The following is a 17,689-nucleotide window of genomic DNA, read 5'->3' as shown; positions in this document are numbered from 1 at the left end:
TTGAAATTGAAGATTAAAATTAGAAGATTCAAATCCAGCTAGTTTTCACCGTTATTTATTTGTCTATTCACATTAAAATAACAATCATAATTGTGAAACAATTTGCATTGTGGTTTTAATCCTTCAAATATTCTACAGTAACTGTCGCTGCATTTGCTAAACAGAGAACAATCCTTTCAAATTAAATTGACTCGAGGGGCATTAGCATAAAAAGAATGTTGGCTCATGATCTTTTACTAATTGAAGCTAACCAATATTATCTCTGGTAAAATAAACATACCAACTACAGAGGTGGGCAAAAAGCAAAAGAGGAGAAATAGAATAAAAACCCATAATCATGAAAGTGGGGGAAAGGGTGAAACTTCGAAGAATCTCAAAACTTTATCATAACAGTAGTAATTCAAAGCTGAAATGTACAAACACTAAACAACAAGTATATATTAATGATAAATAAAATACGCAAGTGTGTACAAGTACAACCCTATGATCAATATTTTCATCATAAAAGTAGAAATACATGAATTCAATTCAATCCAAACTGGCACACAAAAGCATTAACCCATAACTATGAAGCCCATCTTCCTAAATTTTGTAAAAAGAAAGATTTAGTAATCAAACCCTCAAAGAGTGGTATGAAAGAAACACTTGGCAATAAGCTTTTGATGTATTTATGCCACTCTCAAATGCAATGCTTGCACAGCCATTGACGCCAACAATTGTAGAGTCACCAGTACTTCCTCAATTGAAATTTGGATTCGAGTGAGTTTTTAACGGCTACATCTTCCCACTCTAAATTGTTCCACCACTCATCGGATTCTCCTTCGATTGCAATCAAGCTGTCTATGGCAGAGTTGGAATTCAAAGGAAGCTTCCTCAGATTTGGGCAACCATGAATATAAATGAATTTAAGGGAAGGAAAAGCCAATGCTCTCTTATAAATGCTCTTCAGCTTTCCCAAATTTATAAGGAGGAGACTTTTAAGATTTGGGAATATATCATGAGAGTTGTCTCTGTCACCTTCGGCTTCCCTCAAGTGACGTGATGATTCCGACAAGCACAAAACGTCTCAAGCAATCCCTCAATTTGTTCGACTCAAGTAACTTAAGGAGGCCTGGGGTGGTTGTTAATTGGATGCACAGTTCTTCCAATTTTGGTAAGCACTCCAACTTCTCTAGTAGTGCTTTCTCCTCTTCCGCACTTGTTAATCCAAAATAGGAAGTTAATCTAAGCACCTTCAACTGCTCAAGACTTTCAATCTCTCCTAAAGAAATGGTGTTACAATTAACTTCTTCCATAAGAAATACCCTCAACTTTTTCCAATCAATTTGCAATCCCTTTGGCATTCCTGTATTTGACAGATTAAGGTATTCCAAGCTCATTAATTTTTCTATTTCTGTGAGTGGATATACAATATAACTGCCTGATAGGTCTAAGACTTTCAACTTTGGCATGGATTTCAGATTTGAATAGTCAGTGATATTCACATTATCCCCCTGTACACATAGGGTTAAGAGATTTGGACAAGCTGGTACTCGCCAACTTCCACTCGCATTTATAACTGAAATCCTTTCCACATTATTCAACCTTTCAAAATCCATTTCTGACATGCCTAATGCCTCCCCTTCAACTACAACTTCATCACGGGCTAACCATAGTGCCATATCTCTGATCACATCATGCATCTTAATTGCAAACCTCCAATTACCATAATCTTCAACGCCCTCTAAGAGACATGAAAGCTTTAATTTTTCAATGATAGATTCCCCTTCCTCATACATATCATATATACTCTTCTTCATCCTACCTTTACCCAAAAATCCCTCTCCGATCCATCGATCAATTAGATTTGTAATTTCAACTTCATAATCTTCTGGGTATAGTGCACAATATAGGAAGCAACTCTTGTGTGTTTCATCTGGGAGTCTGTCATAGCTAAACTTGAGGATACGAAACACATCCTCTTCCAACTTTAGACGTATGAAAGAGGAGCTTCTTAAATCACCTTTGGCTTGACTCCATGCTGCAACGCTTTTCACTCCTGACATGGCACGTCCCACTGTAACCAGTGCTAGTGGCAATCCTTTGCATTCTTTAGCTATATCCCATGCTAACTCTCGAATATCTTGGTGACTGCTTAATGTCTCCTCGCCTACCATTTTACGAAACAATTCAAATGCTTCTTGCGGTCTTAAACATTCCACTTCAAATTTCTTCCCCGCTTGCATTTTAGCACACACATCCTCATTCCGTGTTGTGAACAACACTTTTGAATGACTATTAGTATCCTTCAGAAGTGGAACTCCCACCTTTTCTAGTTCCAACTCTCCCCATAAATCGTCTAATATTAGCACAAATTTCTTTTGTTTCAGGACTCGATAAATCTTTCCCGCTCTTTCATCTGGACTACGTTTGTCCCAAATATCATCATTGATCCCTAACCTCTTTCGAATGGCATCCATAATTTTATCAATATCACAATCTCTAGAAACCACCGCCCACAACACTATATCAAATTTGTGTTGTCTCTTTCCAAATTCACCTTGAATTCTCTTCATAAGGGTGGTTTTACCAACCCCACCCATTCCATATAAGCCAATCATGTTTACATTTTCATCTTCAATAGCATTCCAGACTTTGTTGAGCATCAAATCCAAGCCTGTAGTCTCTACAGAAGGCATCTCATCCACCAGCCTAGGGGGTAGCTTGTGCGTAATATCAACAAAACGTTTCTCCGAGAGTCCATCCACCTCTCTAAGCATGTCGACAACTCTCTTTCCTAACTTGTAGCTTGACACACAATTCTTTGGGCAACAACCGCTTAGACATTTATTATGAGTTTCTTGAGAACCTTGGTTTCGAACTTCCTCCATTACCTGTAAGCAGTATGTATAGTAAGACTTTATTAATATGCATCAATTTAATATTTTTTTTTTATATTTGATTTTTAAAGTTTTAGATTTTGTACATATCTTATCTTTAGGTTTTTTATATTTATGTTTATGAATTAGTGAAATAATAGAAAAACTATTTAAAGTGACTTTAAAGTGATAAAATAAATATTTGCTCTTAAATTATTTAATGATTTAAATTCAAGATACGCTTTATTAAATTTAGGAAGGATATACCCTGTTCAATATGAGACCGATAGATGAATATTTCCTATATAGTTCGAGATAGAGTGATCCGATATTGATTGAATTTGTTCTCCCTAATGATTGGTTTGGGGTGCTTAAGTGGGTGTTCTATCATGTGTTATATATGGTGGAAAATCGATGATGTGTTCGCCTGTCCAGTTTCACACTCTCAGGCTAGTGTTTGCAAATGTTGCATACATAAGTGCTTGTGCAAAATATTCTAGGCTTTCAATTGCCTGAGGGATGGACCTAGGGAGGGGATCGATAGCATGGGTAGCCGCCCCTCCCAAAGTTTTAATTTTTTTATTTTATATATAAAATAATTTTTTTTAATAATAATAGACTATTAATACTAATAGTTAGCCCCTCTCTCTAACTTTTAATTTTTTTTATTTTATATATATATATATAAAATGATCTTTTTTTAATAATAACAGACTATTAGTGCTAATAGCTAGCCTCCTTTAAAAATATTTATAATAGTTAGTATTTTTTATTAATTTTAAATATAATTATAATATTTTAATTTCACCCGTTATTTGAAAAAATTCTAAGTCCGCCACTGCTTACAAGTGGTACAACTATTTTACTAATATTTTTTTAATAATCTCAAAATTATTTTAGTTCAAACTATTTATCATCCGTACTTACAGTTAACAAATAAACCAACAAACAACAAAAGATGTCTAAATTATGCATGGGTCATATATACAATATATCTACCATATACGGCATTGATTTTCTATGCTTCGAGTTTAATAAGAAAAAATATAAGGAAATAATTGAACGGCGAGCATTTACCAAATAAAGTGTTTGTTTACCTTTTGAAGATTTTGAACTTCTTGCAGCCAACCATTCACTTCATCTGTCCTTTGCATCTCCCCAGTGCCCTCAGCCTCATCGATTCTTCTTCGCCGATCTGTGCTAATGTTTAGAAGATAATCCCACTTCTTTTGTAATGATGCTAGATTCTTCTCTAGCTTATAAACATAGGCAGCGTGGACTTTACCGCAGCTGAACAAACAGGTAGCTACTTGCCAAAGTACTCCTGCTACATCCCCCATGGTTTTTATCTATATCTCAAACAATTGTTAATGCTTCCATTACTTTTTATTTAAAAAAATGCAAAAATGAAGAGAAAAAGAAAAGAAAAGAAAAGAAAAGAAAAAACTCAAAAGCAATAATGTAAATGATCTTGAAAAAATATATAAGCATGTTGTTTTGGACTAATATTAAAGGCCCAAGTCCCAGTTTTCAAGAATCCAGAACCAAAAAATCTTAACCCTTAATGAGTAACATATGACTGAATAAGAAATATGTTTATTGTATTCAAAAACGAAAAAAGAAAAAAAAGAAACACTTTTATTTTCTTTATTTATTTTTCCTCTAAAGCGATAAAGTACACAATTTTGAAATGAGAATAAAAAAAAATTAATTTCATGCTATCAATTATATTTTTCCCAAACAAGTTAGCCTGAATATATCATGATAGATACTTGAATACACTCACAAGAAACCATGATCAATTCACTACTCCCGTTGGGTTTGCTCTTTTACTAAAGTCCAAATTGGCTATTAGTATGAGAAGAGCCCAAGAAACCTAGAGCCGAATGTAACGACCGACCACTTCAAGAATTAACGACTATCCCCACATACTAACACGAGATTTTTCAGTGTGCTTTTTCCTCACTCGCACAATTTTCGGGAAAACTTCCCAGGAGGTCACCCATCCCAGAATTGCTCCAAGTCATGCACGCTTAACTGTGGAGTTCTTCCGATCCGGGCTACCAAAAAGTAGATGCATCTTGTTAGTATAGGTAGTACCAACTAGTTCTTATAAGCTATCCCAAACTGTGCAGTCTCATACTACACAGCCTTTGGAATCACTCTCTTTCGGGTGTCGATTCGATTCATTCATGCATGTAACCCCCTCTCTGGAAGCCTGTCAGACCCGCTCCTTGTCCGTGCCTCTTTGCACCGGCGATCACTCCCCGTCCTCGTCAGCGCTCAGGATGTTACATGCCCACCAGCTTTCGCCTGGTTCACCGTACTGGATGAGAGGCTCTGCTCTGATACCACTTGTAACGCCTGGCAACTTGCAAGGATTAACGACTGTCCCACACACTAACACAAGACTTTTCAGCGTGCTTTTTCCTCACTCGCACACTTTCCCGGAAAAACTTCCCAGGAGGTCACCCATCCCAGAATTGCTCCAAGTCAAGTACGCTTAACTGTGGAGTTCTTCCGATCCGGGCTACCGAAAAGCAGATGCATCTTGTTAGTATAGGTAGTACCAATTAATTCTTATAAGCTATCCCAAACTGTGCAGTCTCATACCTGCACAGTCTTTGGAATCCCTCTCTTTCGGGTGTCGATTCGATTCATTCATGCATGTGTCCCCCCGCTGGAAGCCTGTCAGGAGCCGCTCCTTGCCCATGCTCTTTCGCACCGGCGATCACTCCCCGCCCTCGTCAGCTCTCGGGATGTTACACGGATAACAATGGAATCAAATTTGCCGAGGAGGTGAAAGTTGACCTGCTTCTACAATCACTTCCTAAATACTTCAACTAGTTCAAAATAAATTATAATATCAACAAGTTGAATATGGATCTTACTCAGCTGATGAATGAGCTTGAGAGTGCTGAACAGTCTCTGGTCAAGCAGGGAAATGAACTTTTTGCTGCTGAGAGTTCTGTTAAACCTAAGGGGAAACCCAAGAGGGTAACAAGAACAAGAAAAAGAAGAGATTAGGAATTCCAGTTGCCAAACCTGTTGCAATGAAGCAGCCAAAAGGTAAGTGCTTCAAGTGCGGACAAAATGGGCATTGGAAGAAAAATTGCCCACGTATGAACAAACCAGGTATGGGTAATTTACTTGTGATTGAGGCTTGTTTATTGGAGAATTACAATGATAAATGGATCATTGATTCAGGAGCCACTAACCATATTTGCTACTCTTTGCAGTGGTTCAAGCATAGTTTGCCTATCAGTCAAGAGTGTTGAAGCTTGGAAATGGGGAGCTTGTGTCTGCACTAGCAGAAGGACAAGTTGTTTTATCATTTGATAATAATAGAACTTTGGTTTTACAAGACTATTTATTTGTTCCGGATATTAAGAGGAACTTAATTTCTGTTAGTTGTTTGGTTAAACATGGTTTGACAGTTCAGTTTAATTCCTCAGTTTCAATAAGAAGTTCATCTTCGTTCATTTGTTCCGGTACATTATTTAATGGTCTATATTTCCTTAGTCCTATATCCCATGAAGTTAATCATGTTGAATTAGGAGACGATGAGCATAATCATTTATCTAAGAAAAGAAAGGTTTCAAATGAAACTTATCTTTGGCATTTACGATTGGGTCATATTAACTCAAATAGGATATAAGGTTTTGTCAAGAATGGGAGTTTAAAATCCCTGGTCTTTGAACCAATACCAGTATGTGAATCTTGTTTGGAGGGTAAAATGACTAAGAGGTCTTTTAAGGCCAAAGGAAATCGTGCCACACTTCAGCTGGAATTGGTACATACTGATGTATGTGGACCAATAAATGTCCAGGCCAGAGGCGGGTATGAGTATTTCATCACATATACTGATGATTACTCAAGATTTGGATACGTGTACCTGATGCGTCACAAGTCTGAAGCTTTTGGAAAATTCCAAGAGTTCAAGGCTGAGGCAGAAAAGCATCTTGGTGTTCAAATCAAGACTCATCGGTCTGACCGAGTTGGTGAATACCTATCTGGAGAGTTCAGGTCTTACCTGACCAAGGAGGGGATAGTTTCACAATTATCTTCTCCAGGGACACCCCAGCAGAATGGAGTTGCTGAAAAGAGAAATCGAACCCTTTTAGAAATGACAAGGTCTATGCTCAGATATTCGTCTCTACCTGAATCATTCTGAGGATATACCTTAGACACTGCCATGTACTTATTGAATAGAGTACCATCCAAATCTGTTTCAAAGACACCCATTGAATTATGGAAAGGGTATAAACCCAAGTTTAACTATATTCAGATTTGGAGTGCTCCGGCACATGTCTTACAACAGAAGCCAAACAAGATGAACTCTCGTACAAAAGTGTGCATGTTTATAGGCTATCCTACAGGAACTAGAGGTTGGTTATTTTATAGTCCAAAAGATAAGAAAGTCTTAGTAAGTACTCATGCAACTTTCTTAGAGGAGGACTATATGGCAAATTACAAGCTAAGGAGTACGGTTATTCTTGATGAGCTTGTCTCATATCAAGTTTTACCTCAACCTCAGGTGGTTCCAGCTTTTGTTCCTGTGATTGTTCAAAGAGGGGAATATATATCTCAAAGTGAACATACACAGAAACTAGAAGAAACAGAGGAACCAGAAGTTCAGCATGATGATCAACAAATAGAACCTGTAGAAATGCAAGAACCATTTGTTGAAGAACAGAATCAAGAATTGGTTAACCCACCAATTAGGGGTCATCAAGAGATTGTTGATCCACCAAACCTGGATCCTCTTGTAGATGCACAACATCAAGTGCGACAAACTCGTAGTGGGAGATTGGTTCATAAACCTGCAAGATATCTCTTGTTGGGAGAATAAAATCAGGAAATCACTTTTGAAAAAGATGGTGATCCCACTAGTTATGACGAGGCACTAGAAGATGTTGAAGCTCAGGAGTAGCTAGGAGCTATGAACCGTGAGATGGAATCTATGTATTCAAACTCGGTTTGGTCTCTTGTAAAAGCACCTAAAGGGATAAAACTCATAGGGTGTAAATAGATCTATAAGAAAAAGAGAGGATCGGACGTGAAGGTTGATACCTTCAAAGCTAGATTGGTGGCAAAAAGGTACACCCAAATAGAAGGTGTAGACTATGAAGAAACCTTTTCGCCGGTAGCCATGCTAAAGTCCATCCGGATTCTCTTAGCTATTGCAGCAAGTCTCGATTATGAGATTTGGCAAATGGATGTCAAAACTACTTTTCTAAATGGTAATTTGGAAGAGGATATCTATATGCAACAACCAAAAGAGTTCATAGCAAAAGAGCAGGAACACATGGTATGCAAGTTGCAAAAGTCTATTTATGGACTCAAGCAAGCATCCAGATCATGGAACATTAGGTTTGATCAAGCCATTAAATCTTATGGTTTTGAGAAAAGCCCTGATGAACCATGTGTGTATAAAAGGATCCAAGGCAGTGCAATATCTTTTCTAGTGCTTTATGTAGATGATATACTCCTTATCGGAAATGATTCGGAGGTATTGTTAGGCATAAAGACCTAGCTTAGCAAGCACTTTGATATGAAGGATCTTGGGGAAGCCAATTATATTCTTGGTATTAAACTATTACGAGACCGTAAGAATAGGATATTGGCATTGTCTCAAACTATTTACATTGACAAAATCCTTACCAAGTTCAGCATGGAGAATTCCAAGAGGGGTATTTTACCCTTCTGACATGGGATTCATCTCTCTAAGGAGCATTCCCCTAAGACTCCAGAACAGAGGGAACGCATGAGTAGGATACCTTATGCTTCGGCAGTAGGTAGTCTCGTGTATGCCATGTTGTGTACCAGACCAGATATCTGCTATGCAATGGGAGTAGTAAGTCGATACCAATCTAATCCTGGAGAGGAACACTGGATAGTGGTTAAACATATACTCAAGTATCTTCGGAGAACGAGAGACTATATGTTGGTCTATTCTAGTGGGATTCTTGAAACCATTGGTTACACGGACTCAGATTTCCAAGGAGATATTGACTCAAGAAAGTCAACCTCAGGATATGTGTTCGCTCTTAATGGCAGCGCCATTTGTTGGAGAAGTATCAAACAATCGTGTGTGGCTGACTCTACCACAGAGGCTGAGTATGTGGCTGCATCAGAAGCTGCAAAAGAAGCCGCATGGTTAAAGAAGTTTCTTTCGGATCTTCAGGTGATACCAGGTGCTAGTCGTCCCATCACTCTTTACTGTGATAACAGTGGGGCAGCAGCACAATCCAAGGAACCAACGTGTCACAAAAGACAGAAACACATAGAGAGGAAGTACCACTTCATCCGAGACATCATTGAAAGAGGAGATACAGTGGTAACTAAGATAGCATCGGAAGAAAACCTTGCTGACCCTTTTACCAAGAGTTTGCCTGAACATGTGTTCGAGAGGCATGTTACATCTATGGGTCTCAGGAGGGTTCCGGATTTGCTGTAGCTTTAGGAGATTGGATTTTAACTTGTTAATTTTATGCTCTTTGAGCAAGATATTATGACATTGTAATTTTATCTGAATGTTTTTAATGAGGTGTTATTCATTTAATTTTGCACACTATTTACAAACATCAAGGTCCGGATCAAATTGTGGAGTATATGATCATATGGATACGTTCATGGAGGACATGATCATAGTTTCTCACAATTGATGAATAGATTCACAGCTGTTAAATAAAGTTGGGCACTTTACTTAGGCTGCAGTATTTTATGAAATGATTTTGTCCGAATCATTGTAAAATATTGGTGTGAATTAATATTCACATTGAAAGGATCAAGGAGAGATTTGATTAAGGTTGTTTTTCTGTAATAAGGTATCAAATCTCCAGTTAACTATAGTTATGTAATTGCTCTTAATCTTGAGTTTATTATAAATAGGTAATCAAATAGTTTTTATTCTTTGATTTACCAACGGGTGAGGTTCGATCTATTGACGACCAATAACTCGGTATTTTAGGAGTGAGATTATTTGATTATCTGTATTTATGAGATAAACAACATGGAATTTGTAGGATATGTCCCCTTGATATGTTTTGATACTTGGATATAAAAGACACTGGTCAGTGCATGTAATCCATTAGAGAAACTATCATAGTCAAGGGAATAAATAATTGATTAAGTTACAAAAAACTTGTCAATCAATTATAGACATTCTACGAAGGGGCGATGCATATTCATGTTATAAGTGTTGTTAATCTTGGAGTTCAAGTTCGGGATTTTAGTGGAGTAGCACCGAATTAGATAATCATTCGTTGATTATCAAGATCCTTGATTAATAACAGATGGTAGATCCCCAAGCTAGCTTGAGACAAGGGATGTGGTGTTTTTTTCAGATAGACGATGACTTATAGGTTACATGGTCTTGGGTTTCTCGACTTAAGTTTGTATCCAAAAGAGCAAGTGAGAGATTATTGGGTTTGCTCTTTTACTAAAGCCCAAATGGGCTATTAGTATGAGAAGAGCCCAAGAAACCTAGAGCCCAATGAGCTAGGGTTTCTTGGAACCCATATAAATAGTACCACTTAAGTCATCAGCCTCTAAGGTTTTTTTACAGAGAAAAGAGGCAAGCTCAAATTTGATTTGTGCCCACACACTTCCCCTTCCTCCTCGAGAGATAGCTTGGAAGGTTTACCTCAACAGTTCGTCAGTTCATGTTGTGACGCAAAGGGCTCAAGCGTGAGGAACAACATCATCTCACATCTGCACCATTAAAGAGGTAAATAATAAAACCATGATGATCCATATACATCCAAATCACAATGGTCTCATACGCTTCCGCAGATGCAATTGCTCCAACAACTGCCATTTGAAAACCTTTACACTTCAACTTTAGTTTAATGAACACACACAGAAACACTATCATGCAGAATAAAATGGACTTCTTTACCTTTAAAAGGAGGCAAATGGTCGGTAACCAACAAAAAAAGCACAAAAGAAAAGAAAATGGTCGCACAGCTTTTCACACGCATAGGATTCAAAGACATGAACTATAAGTTCCAACTTCAACAAATTGGCCATCCAAACCTCTGTTGCCATTATTTAAAGTCTTTATTATTCCGCAATCCCAATATAAATAATTGCCATTCAAGTCTTTTTTTTCTCAAGGGTTGTTATCACTCATTTGGATATGATTAATTCCCTTCATAGAGCGTGAAAGTAATCACATTACATTTGATTTAAAGACAGTTATGAATTCGTAATTAGCATGTTCAAAATCTAAAGAAGACAGTTATGTCCCTTCATTGCTTGTTGAGCCTTGAATAAATTGTCCTTTAATGTACTTATGAGGTTCATCCGTTCAGATAATGTGGAATCCAATGCTTCATTGGATGAGGATCCTAAACAGTAAGCCAAGAGATTAGGAGGAGCTCTGCCGAACATGGCTTGGTAGGGAGTGGTACCCGTCGAAGAATGGAATGAAGTATTATAATGGTATTCTGCGAGGCTCAAAAACTTGGACCATGAAGACGGTTGAGAGTGGGAAAATACTCGCAGGTAACTTTCTAAGCATCTATTAACCCCCTCTGTTCGTCCATCTTTTTGTGGGTGGTAACTAGAACTATATTTTAAAATGGTCCCTTGCAGCTTGAACAAGGAACGCCAAAAATACTAAGAAATATTGGATCACGATCCGAAACAACGGACTTTGGCATGCCATGGAGTTTGCCGACAAAATCCCAGAAGAGCTAAGCAACCTTAGCGGCTGAGTAATGACCCAGAAAAGCAATAAAATGGGTTGCCTTTAAGAATCGGTCAACGACTACCAAGATTGTTATGTGACCCAATGATAGATGTAAATGGGTGATGAAGTCGATGCTTAAGTTTGTCCATAATGTGACTGGTATTTGCAAGGGAGTTGAAAAAGCACTATCTCGTTGAAAGGTTCTATACATATGCCCTTTCTCAAGGCATTTGGGTGATTGGGAGATTTAAGCTTCTGATATATGTCGCAATTGAGAACAAAAGCCTTAACGTCTTTTCTTAATCCTTTCCAGGTGAAATTCTTGGTGATTTTGTGGAGTGTAGCCTGGATTCCCGAGTGGCCACCTTGAACAGAACTTTGGAAGTCATGGAGAACATGTTTGATCAGCGAAGAACCTGCAAGGATGAATATCCTGGAACGGTGAAAGAGTATACCATTCCTAAAATGCCAATCAGGCAGATCAGTGGGATGCTCTATAATTTCTTTAATGCTCATTCTAGAATAGGGATCAAACATGTATTCGGACTGTAATATTTTGGTATGATGTAGAACCGGGCTAGAAATGGCCATAAGTTAGGGTGAATTAGGTGTAGTACCTTCATTAGGCAATCGAGAAAGACTGTCAGCCACCGAGTTGGTTTTTCCGCTTTTGTATGTGATCGTGTAGTAGAAGCCTAAGAGCTTGGATAGGAATTGTTGTTGCTCAGGCGTTTGAATGACTTGATTCATCAGGTTGTGCAAACTCTTGTGATCCGTCCTGATTATGAAATGTGATCCAAGGAGATATTGACGCCATTTACTTATGGCGGAAGTGATTGCGAACATCTCCCTCACATAAACGGATTGGTTTTGCATAGTAGGAGACAATTTGCGGCTGTAAAAAGCTAGGGGTCTCTCTTTTTGTAACAGTACAACTCCAATACCAACACCAGATGCATCAGTCTCAACCACGAATGGTTCACTTAAATTGGGGACAACCAATATGGGGCTAGTAATGAGTGATTGTTTAAGGATATCAAATGCGGAAGCAGCAGTGGGAGTCCAGGAAAACTCGTTTTTTGATAAAAGATCAGTTAAAGGCGCCGCTATTGAAGCATATTTTTTTATGAATTTTCAGTAATATCCTAATACCCCTAGAAAAGCTCGCACCTGGGTGGTGTTGGTGGGTACAGGCCAGTCAAGGATGGCTTGTAACTTGTCTGGATCAGGAGTGACACTAGTGCCCTTAATAATATGGCGCAAATCAGGAATTCCCTGATGAGCAAAAAGGCATTTCTCTTGTTTAGCAAAGAGGGAATGCACTCTTAAGGTGCTTAAAACGGTCTGAAGATGAAGCAAATGCTGCTCTGGGGATGAGTTGTAAACAAGAATACCATCAAAGAAGATTACCACAAATCTCCGAAGATAGGCTGAGAAAATGGCATTCATAGTTGCTTGAAAAGTAAAAGGAACATTGGAGAGGCCAAACGGCATAACTACGAATTTGAAATGCCCATGGTGTGTGCGGAAAGCTATTTTGTGAATATTGGCAGCATGCATTTTAATTTGATGATAACCTGATCGAAGATCAAGTTTTAGAAAAGTTTTGCCCCATGAAGCTCGTCTAAGAGTTCATCAATAGTGGGAATGGAGAATTTGTCTTGGACAGTGATGGCTTGAGGGCTCGGTAGTCCACGCAGAAACGCCATGTGTCATCATTCTTTTTCACAAGTAAAACTGGTGAGCTGAAAGCAGAATGGCTAGGACGTATCACACCTATTTGTAATATATCTGCAACTAGCTTCTCAATTTCGGTCTTCTGATAATGCGGGTAGCGATATAGCCTGACCTGCACTGGTTTGGCATCCGGTAGCAAGTGAATATGGTAATTATACCCACGATCTGGTGGTAGGGAAGTGAGTGGGGTGAACACATCAGTGAAATCTTGCAAGAATTGGCCCAACCAGTCAAGAAAATCAGCAGAGTCCTGGGTGATGAGAGAGTCTGCGGGTTGAGTGGTGAAGCACATCAAGCATGTAGAGATAGAATCATTCTGCAATTGAGAAGAGCTGATGTGGCTTGGGTTGACGCTTGTATCACCTCTTAGTAATACGTATGAATGATTTGGAGCAAATGACATAGTTAAAGCAAAATAATCTGCGACAATTGAGCCCAAAGTGGATAACCACTGTACACTTAGAACTACATCCTCCTCCTTTAACTCTATTAGATATAAATCAATCGTAAACAAGTGAGATTGGATATCAATAGGGATAGCTTTACAAGTAGCCGAACATAAAAGAGCATCCCTATTTCCAACATGGACTTTAAAAGGAGAAATAACATGTAATGTTAAATGAAAGTGTGCAACCATGCGGTGAGTGATAAAGTTATGGGTACCACCTTCATTTCCCCCACTTCTTCTTGTCCCTTTCTTTTTTACTTTTATTTATTTATATATACATATATTGTTATTTTATTTTATATTTTTATTTTATTTGTTTATTTTTATTTATTTATTTTTGGCTTTTTTACTTTTTTACTTTTTTATTTTATTTTTTTTTAACTTTTTTTCAACCGTTTTGTATCTTTCATGTGGGTTCATCTACCACCGACCCCAATTAATTTGGGATAAAGGTGTTGTTGATGTTGATGTTGATATTATTGTCATCATTTGTATATGTAGATGGATTTTGAATCACAAATAGCACTGAAATGATGGAGCAGGAGGTTGATGCTCGAGATACAAATGTTGAGGGCGCTGATAGAGTTTGGTTAACTTCGTGTCGTGTTGGGTCGAGTTGTGTCAGGTCGTGTCGTGTAAAAACAGGTTATGTTCAAATTCGGGTTGTATCGTGTCAACCCGTTTAATCAACAGGTCGTGTTCGGGTTGAGATTTGTAACACGAATTGTTAATCGTGTCGTGTTCGGGTTGAGCCTATTCGTGTTCGTGTCAGACCCAGGTTGACCCGAACCCGACCCATGAACACGAATTGCCACCCCTAGGCACAATGTGAGCGACAATGAGACCAAGAGCACAGATGAGAGTGCAGAGAAGAGCGGTGAGGATGACGACGAAGTCAGAGTCAACAACGGTGGAATCTCCTCCTCCCCCTCATATCTGATTTTTTTAAGTACTGAGTCGACTCGGTAAACTCGCCGAGTCAACCGAGTTTACCGAGGTGACTCGTCGTCTCAACCGAGTCAACTCAATTTCCGTTTCAACCACCATTTCAACACGATTTTAGACCAAAAAATGTAAAAACAGCCATTTCTACCGAGTCGACTCGACGTTTTATCAACAATGATTAGTAGGCCCAGTGGCTATTTACACTGTAATGTTGAATACATTGAAATAAAATGAGAAATTAATGTACTGATACATAAATGGACTTGTATTAACTCAACTGTAGGCATTATTTACTCTCAACCCATGACGAAGTCTTGAAAGTGGCCTGATTGCCTCTTCACCCTTTTAATATTGATATTCTTAGCAAATGGGCTAAAACTATAGCCCATTACAATCACCAAAAAAATTATTTGGTAGGTTAAAATATTATCAGAATTTTATCCCAAAAAAATGTAACTTTTTTCCAACATATGGATTTCAAGAATACCACGATGGTGGTATTCTTGGATGACATTTTGGAAAATAAAATTGTAAACAAAACAAAATCCCAGGAAAATCAGATGGACTAAAACCTTATACCATTGTCATTTTCCTGAGAATCTCAAAAAATTCTCCCTGCTAAATACCCCTTGAGTTCAATTCTGATGGACTAAAAACTTGTTTTTTGTATAATATTTATATAAAAATATGTAATAAATATAATAATAATTGAATTGAATCACATAGGAAGAATTATTATAAATTATGGAGTTATGTAAAGGGTTTAATGTTTCTTCTATCATATGAGATCAATTTATTTTCTGTAACCCAAACGAATCAACGATTTAGTTTTAAAGTTGGAAGGAACAAATATTATAATGATAAAAATTAATATAACCCTAAAATTATTATAATTTATAAAAATATATTTTTCTTAATCCCAAAACTAATTGTTTTGGAATCACGGAAGATAACTTATCTCATGTGATAGAACAAACATTAAATCCTTATTTAAAAATATTAATTCGCTTAATTTATAACAGTTGTAATTGCGCATGTTTTCCTTTGAAGTGCACCCTTCACTTTAAGGAGAGTTTTAGAAAGAAAGATGAGGTAACAAAGAAATTATGGGAAAAAAAAATCTCTTTTAAAATGAAATTATTTTCGAGGTGGGTAAGTAAGGGTGAGTCCGCTCATAAATTTTCATATGTTGAGATCTAAACACACTTTAAAATTAAATAAAGGGTGAATATATCCTTATTTTTTTTTTTTTTTGGTACATGAATATATCCTTATTTAATTACTTTAAAATAAGCTTACTCCGAAATAATTTTATCTAAAGAAAATATATGTCATACTTCTATTGTTAAACAACACAACAAACTCTTAACGAACTTAATCTAAATTTTGTCCTAAAATTAATGCCATCGGAAACTGTGAGTACTGAACCAATTAATTTAGAGATTAATTAATTATTTATTTTTATTGGTGATCAAGCTTATAATCGAGGTCGTTATGACAAGAGGCGCACACACACACAATCGACATATGCGTGCTAAAACATTGAATCATTAACATAGTTTTAGTGTAAGAATATACCCGTAATTTGATCTATATCAAAGAAAAAAATTATCGATAAAATTAAACAAAGAAAAAAAATATTATCCTAAAATTAAACAAATTCTTATCTATGGTAGAATATTAAATCACTCTAGTACTTATCTATTATCAAAATTTGTTTTTTCCCTTTAAAGTGATATACAAGACACAACTTCAAAAAAGGAAGAAGAAAAAGAACAAAACAAATGGCCTCTCTTTTTTTTTCTTTTTCTTTTTTTATGTTGATCAGGGCGAGCTTGATTTCATGAAGCAGAAAGGAACCTCATTCGTTCCCCTTATTATATATAAATGAGAAGTTGAATATCATAACATATTTATAGATACGGAATAAAAAGGCACCGGAAGTAAAATGATTTTACCTAAAAAATGGTTTTCTCTCAAACAGCTCTTATGTGTGTAATTACTCGTTTGTTCAGAAGAGACTGTCTTCTCCTCTTCAAGTGTCCTCCTTAATGGACAGGAACCTTTTTTGTATAAAAATTAGAAGTAGAATCTTAAATCAGATTTAAGAATAAGGAATAAAAAGAGGCACTGGTGGAAGTAAAAGGATTTTACCTCCTCTTCGATTCAAGTGTTCTCTCATCTCCTTCTTATACAATCTGAAGCTCTGTCTTTTTTTCTTTTTTTTTACCTCTTTTCTAGTGAAAGCTGGAGAGCTGGCATCAACCACTACACTCGAAAAGGTGTCTGGTGAAATATGCAAAAGAGAACACAAGCATTCAATTCAATGTGGGGTACGTTTGTCAGTTCATTAAACCTAAATTATTGAGATGGTGGAGCCCATTTCTCATTAAAGTTGCGTTCGCCATGAAATAAAGGCTAGTGGGCTTTTGAAATGGATGATTGATAGTTTAGAATTTGACAGGGCTAGGATCATTTGTGGCTTTTTTAAATGTTGGCTCATTAATTCGAATTATTATTTTATAGAAGCACTTTATTCAAAAGTTAAACGTATTCGCTATTAACTTTAGAAGAATTTTGCGTCATTAACTGTTTTGTTTTCTCCTCTCTCTCTCTCTCTCTTCGTACAAAAAAATAATTAATATTAAACATTAATTGTGTCTATACAAATTTTTGCATAAAAATTGCAAATATTGCTTTATTTGTGATAAACAACTTATATATATGGGAAATATTATTCTTATGCAACATAAGATAACACTCTTTCCTACACACTCATTGATTTTCGTGTAGTTTAATTTTCAGTTTTTTATTTTTTATAAATGAGTGGACCCCACCCATGATTGTCTCTATGGTAGGAGAGAACTTCTCTCCTACAACATAAAATTAATAAAGCCCTATATATATATATATATATATATATATATATATATATATATATATATGAAAATCTATTTCTCCTTTAACTGCAATATTTTTTTTTTGGAGCAATTGATTTTAACT

The 17,689-nt window shown here is 36.7% G+C and overlaps 1 protein-coding gene across 2 annotated transcripts; it reads right to left on the bottom strand.

Moving 5' to 3' along the window:
• Nucleotides 1-482: 482 nt before the first annotated feature.
• LOC133310730 (disease resistance protein SUMM2-like) lies at nucleotides 483-16,945 on the bottom strand. 2 transcript variants are annotated; one of them, XM_061511707.1, is made up of 4 exons: nucleotides 16,841-16,945; nucleotides 16,645-16,749; nucleotides 3,956-4,207; nucleotides 483-2,873 (listed from the first exon to the last, which is right to left on the bottom strand). In XM_061511707.1, the coding sequence occupies exons 3-4, from the start codon at nucleotides 4,196-4,198 to the stop codon at nucleotides 1,014-1,016; spliced, it is 2,103 nt and encodes a 700-aa protein (XP_061367691.1). In that variant the 5' UTR covers nucleotides 4,199-4,207; nucleotides 16,645-16,749; nucleotides 16,841-16,945; the 3' UTR covers nucleotides 483-1,013. The 2 variants fall into 2 exon arrangements, with proteins under 2 accessions (XP_061367691.1, XP_061367692.1); XM_061511708.1 differs by lacking the exons at nucleotides 16,645-16,749; nucleotides 16,841-16,945 and adding an exon at nucleotides 10,507-10,511.
• Between the last annotated feature and the right edge of the window lie 744 nt (nucleotides 16,946-17,689).

This window comes from Gastrolobium bilobum, unplaced genomic scaffold, assembly GCF_033153095.1.
Source record: "Gastrolobium bilobum isolate Gb01-03AN ecotype WA unplaced genomic scaffold, APGP_CSIRO_Gbil_v1 utg10862, whole genome shotgun sequence".
Classification (NCBI taxonomy): domain Eukaryota; kingdom Viridiplantae; phylum Streptophyta; class Magnoliopsida; order Fabales; family Fabaceae; genus Gastrolobium; species Gastrolobium bilobum.
This window is presented reverse-complemented; position numbering and strand designations above follow the sequence as displayed.

Bases quoted from the DNA above. Each gene is read 5' to 3' on its own strand.
- LOC133310730 (XM_061511707.1), bottom strand. From the start codon at position 4,198: ATGGGGGATGTAGCAGGAGTACTTTGGCAAGTAGCTACCTGTTTGTTC. The intron at 2,874-3,955 runs GTAAACAAACAC...TACTGCTTACAG, and splicing joins AAGTTCAAAATCTTCAAAAG to GTAATGGAGGAAGTTCGAAA.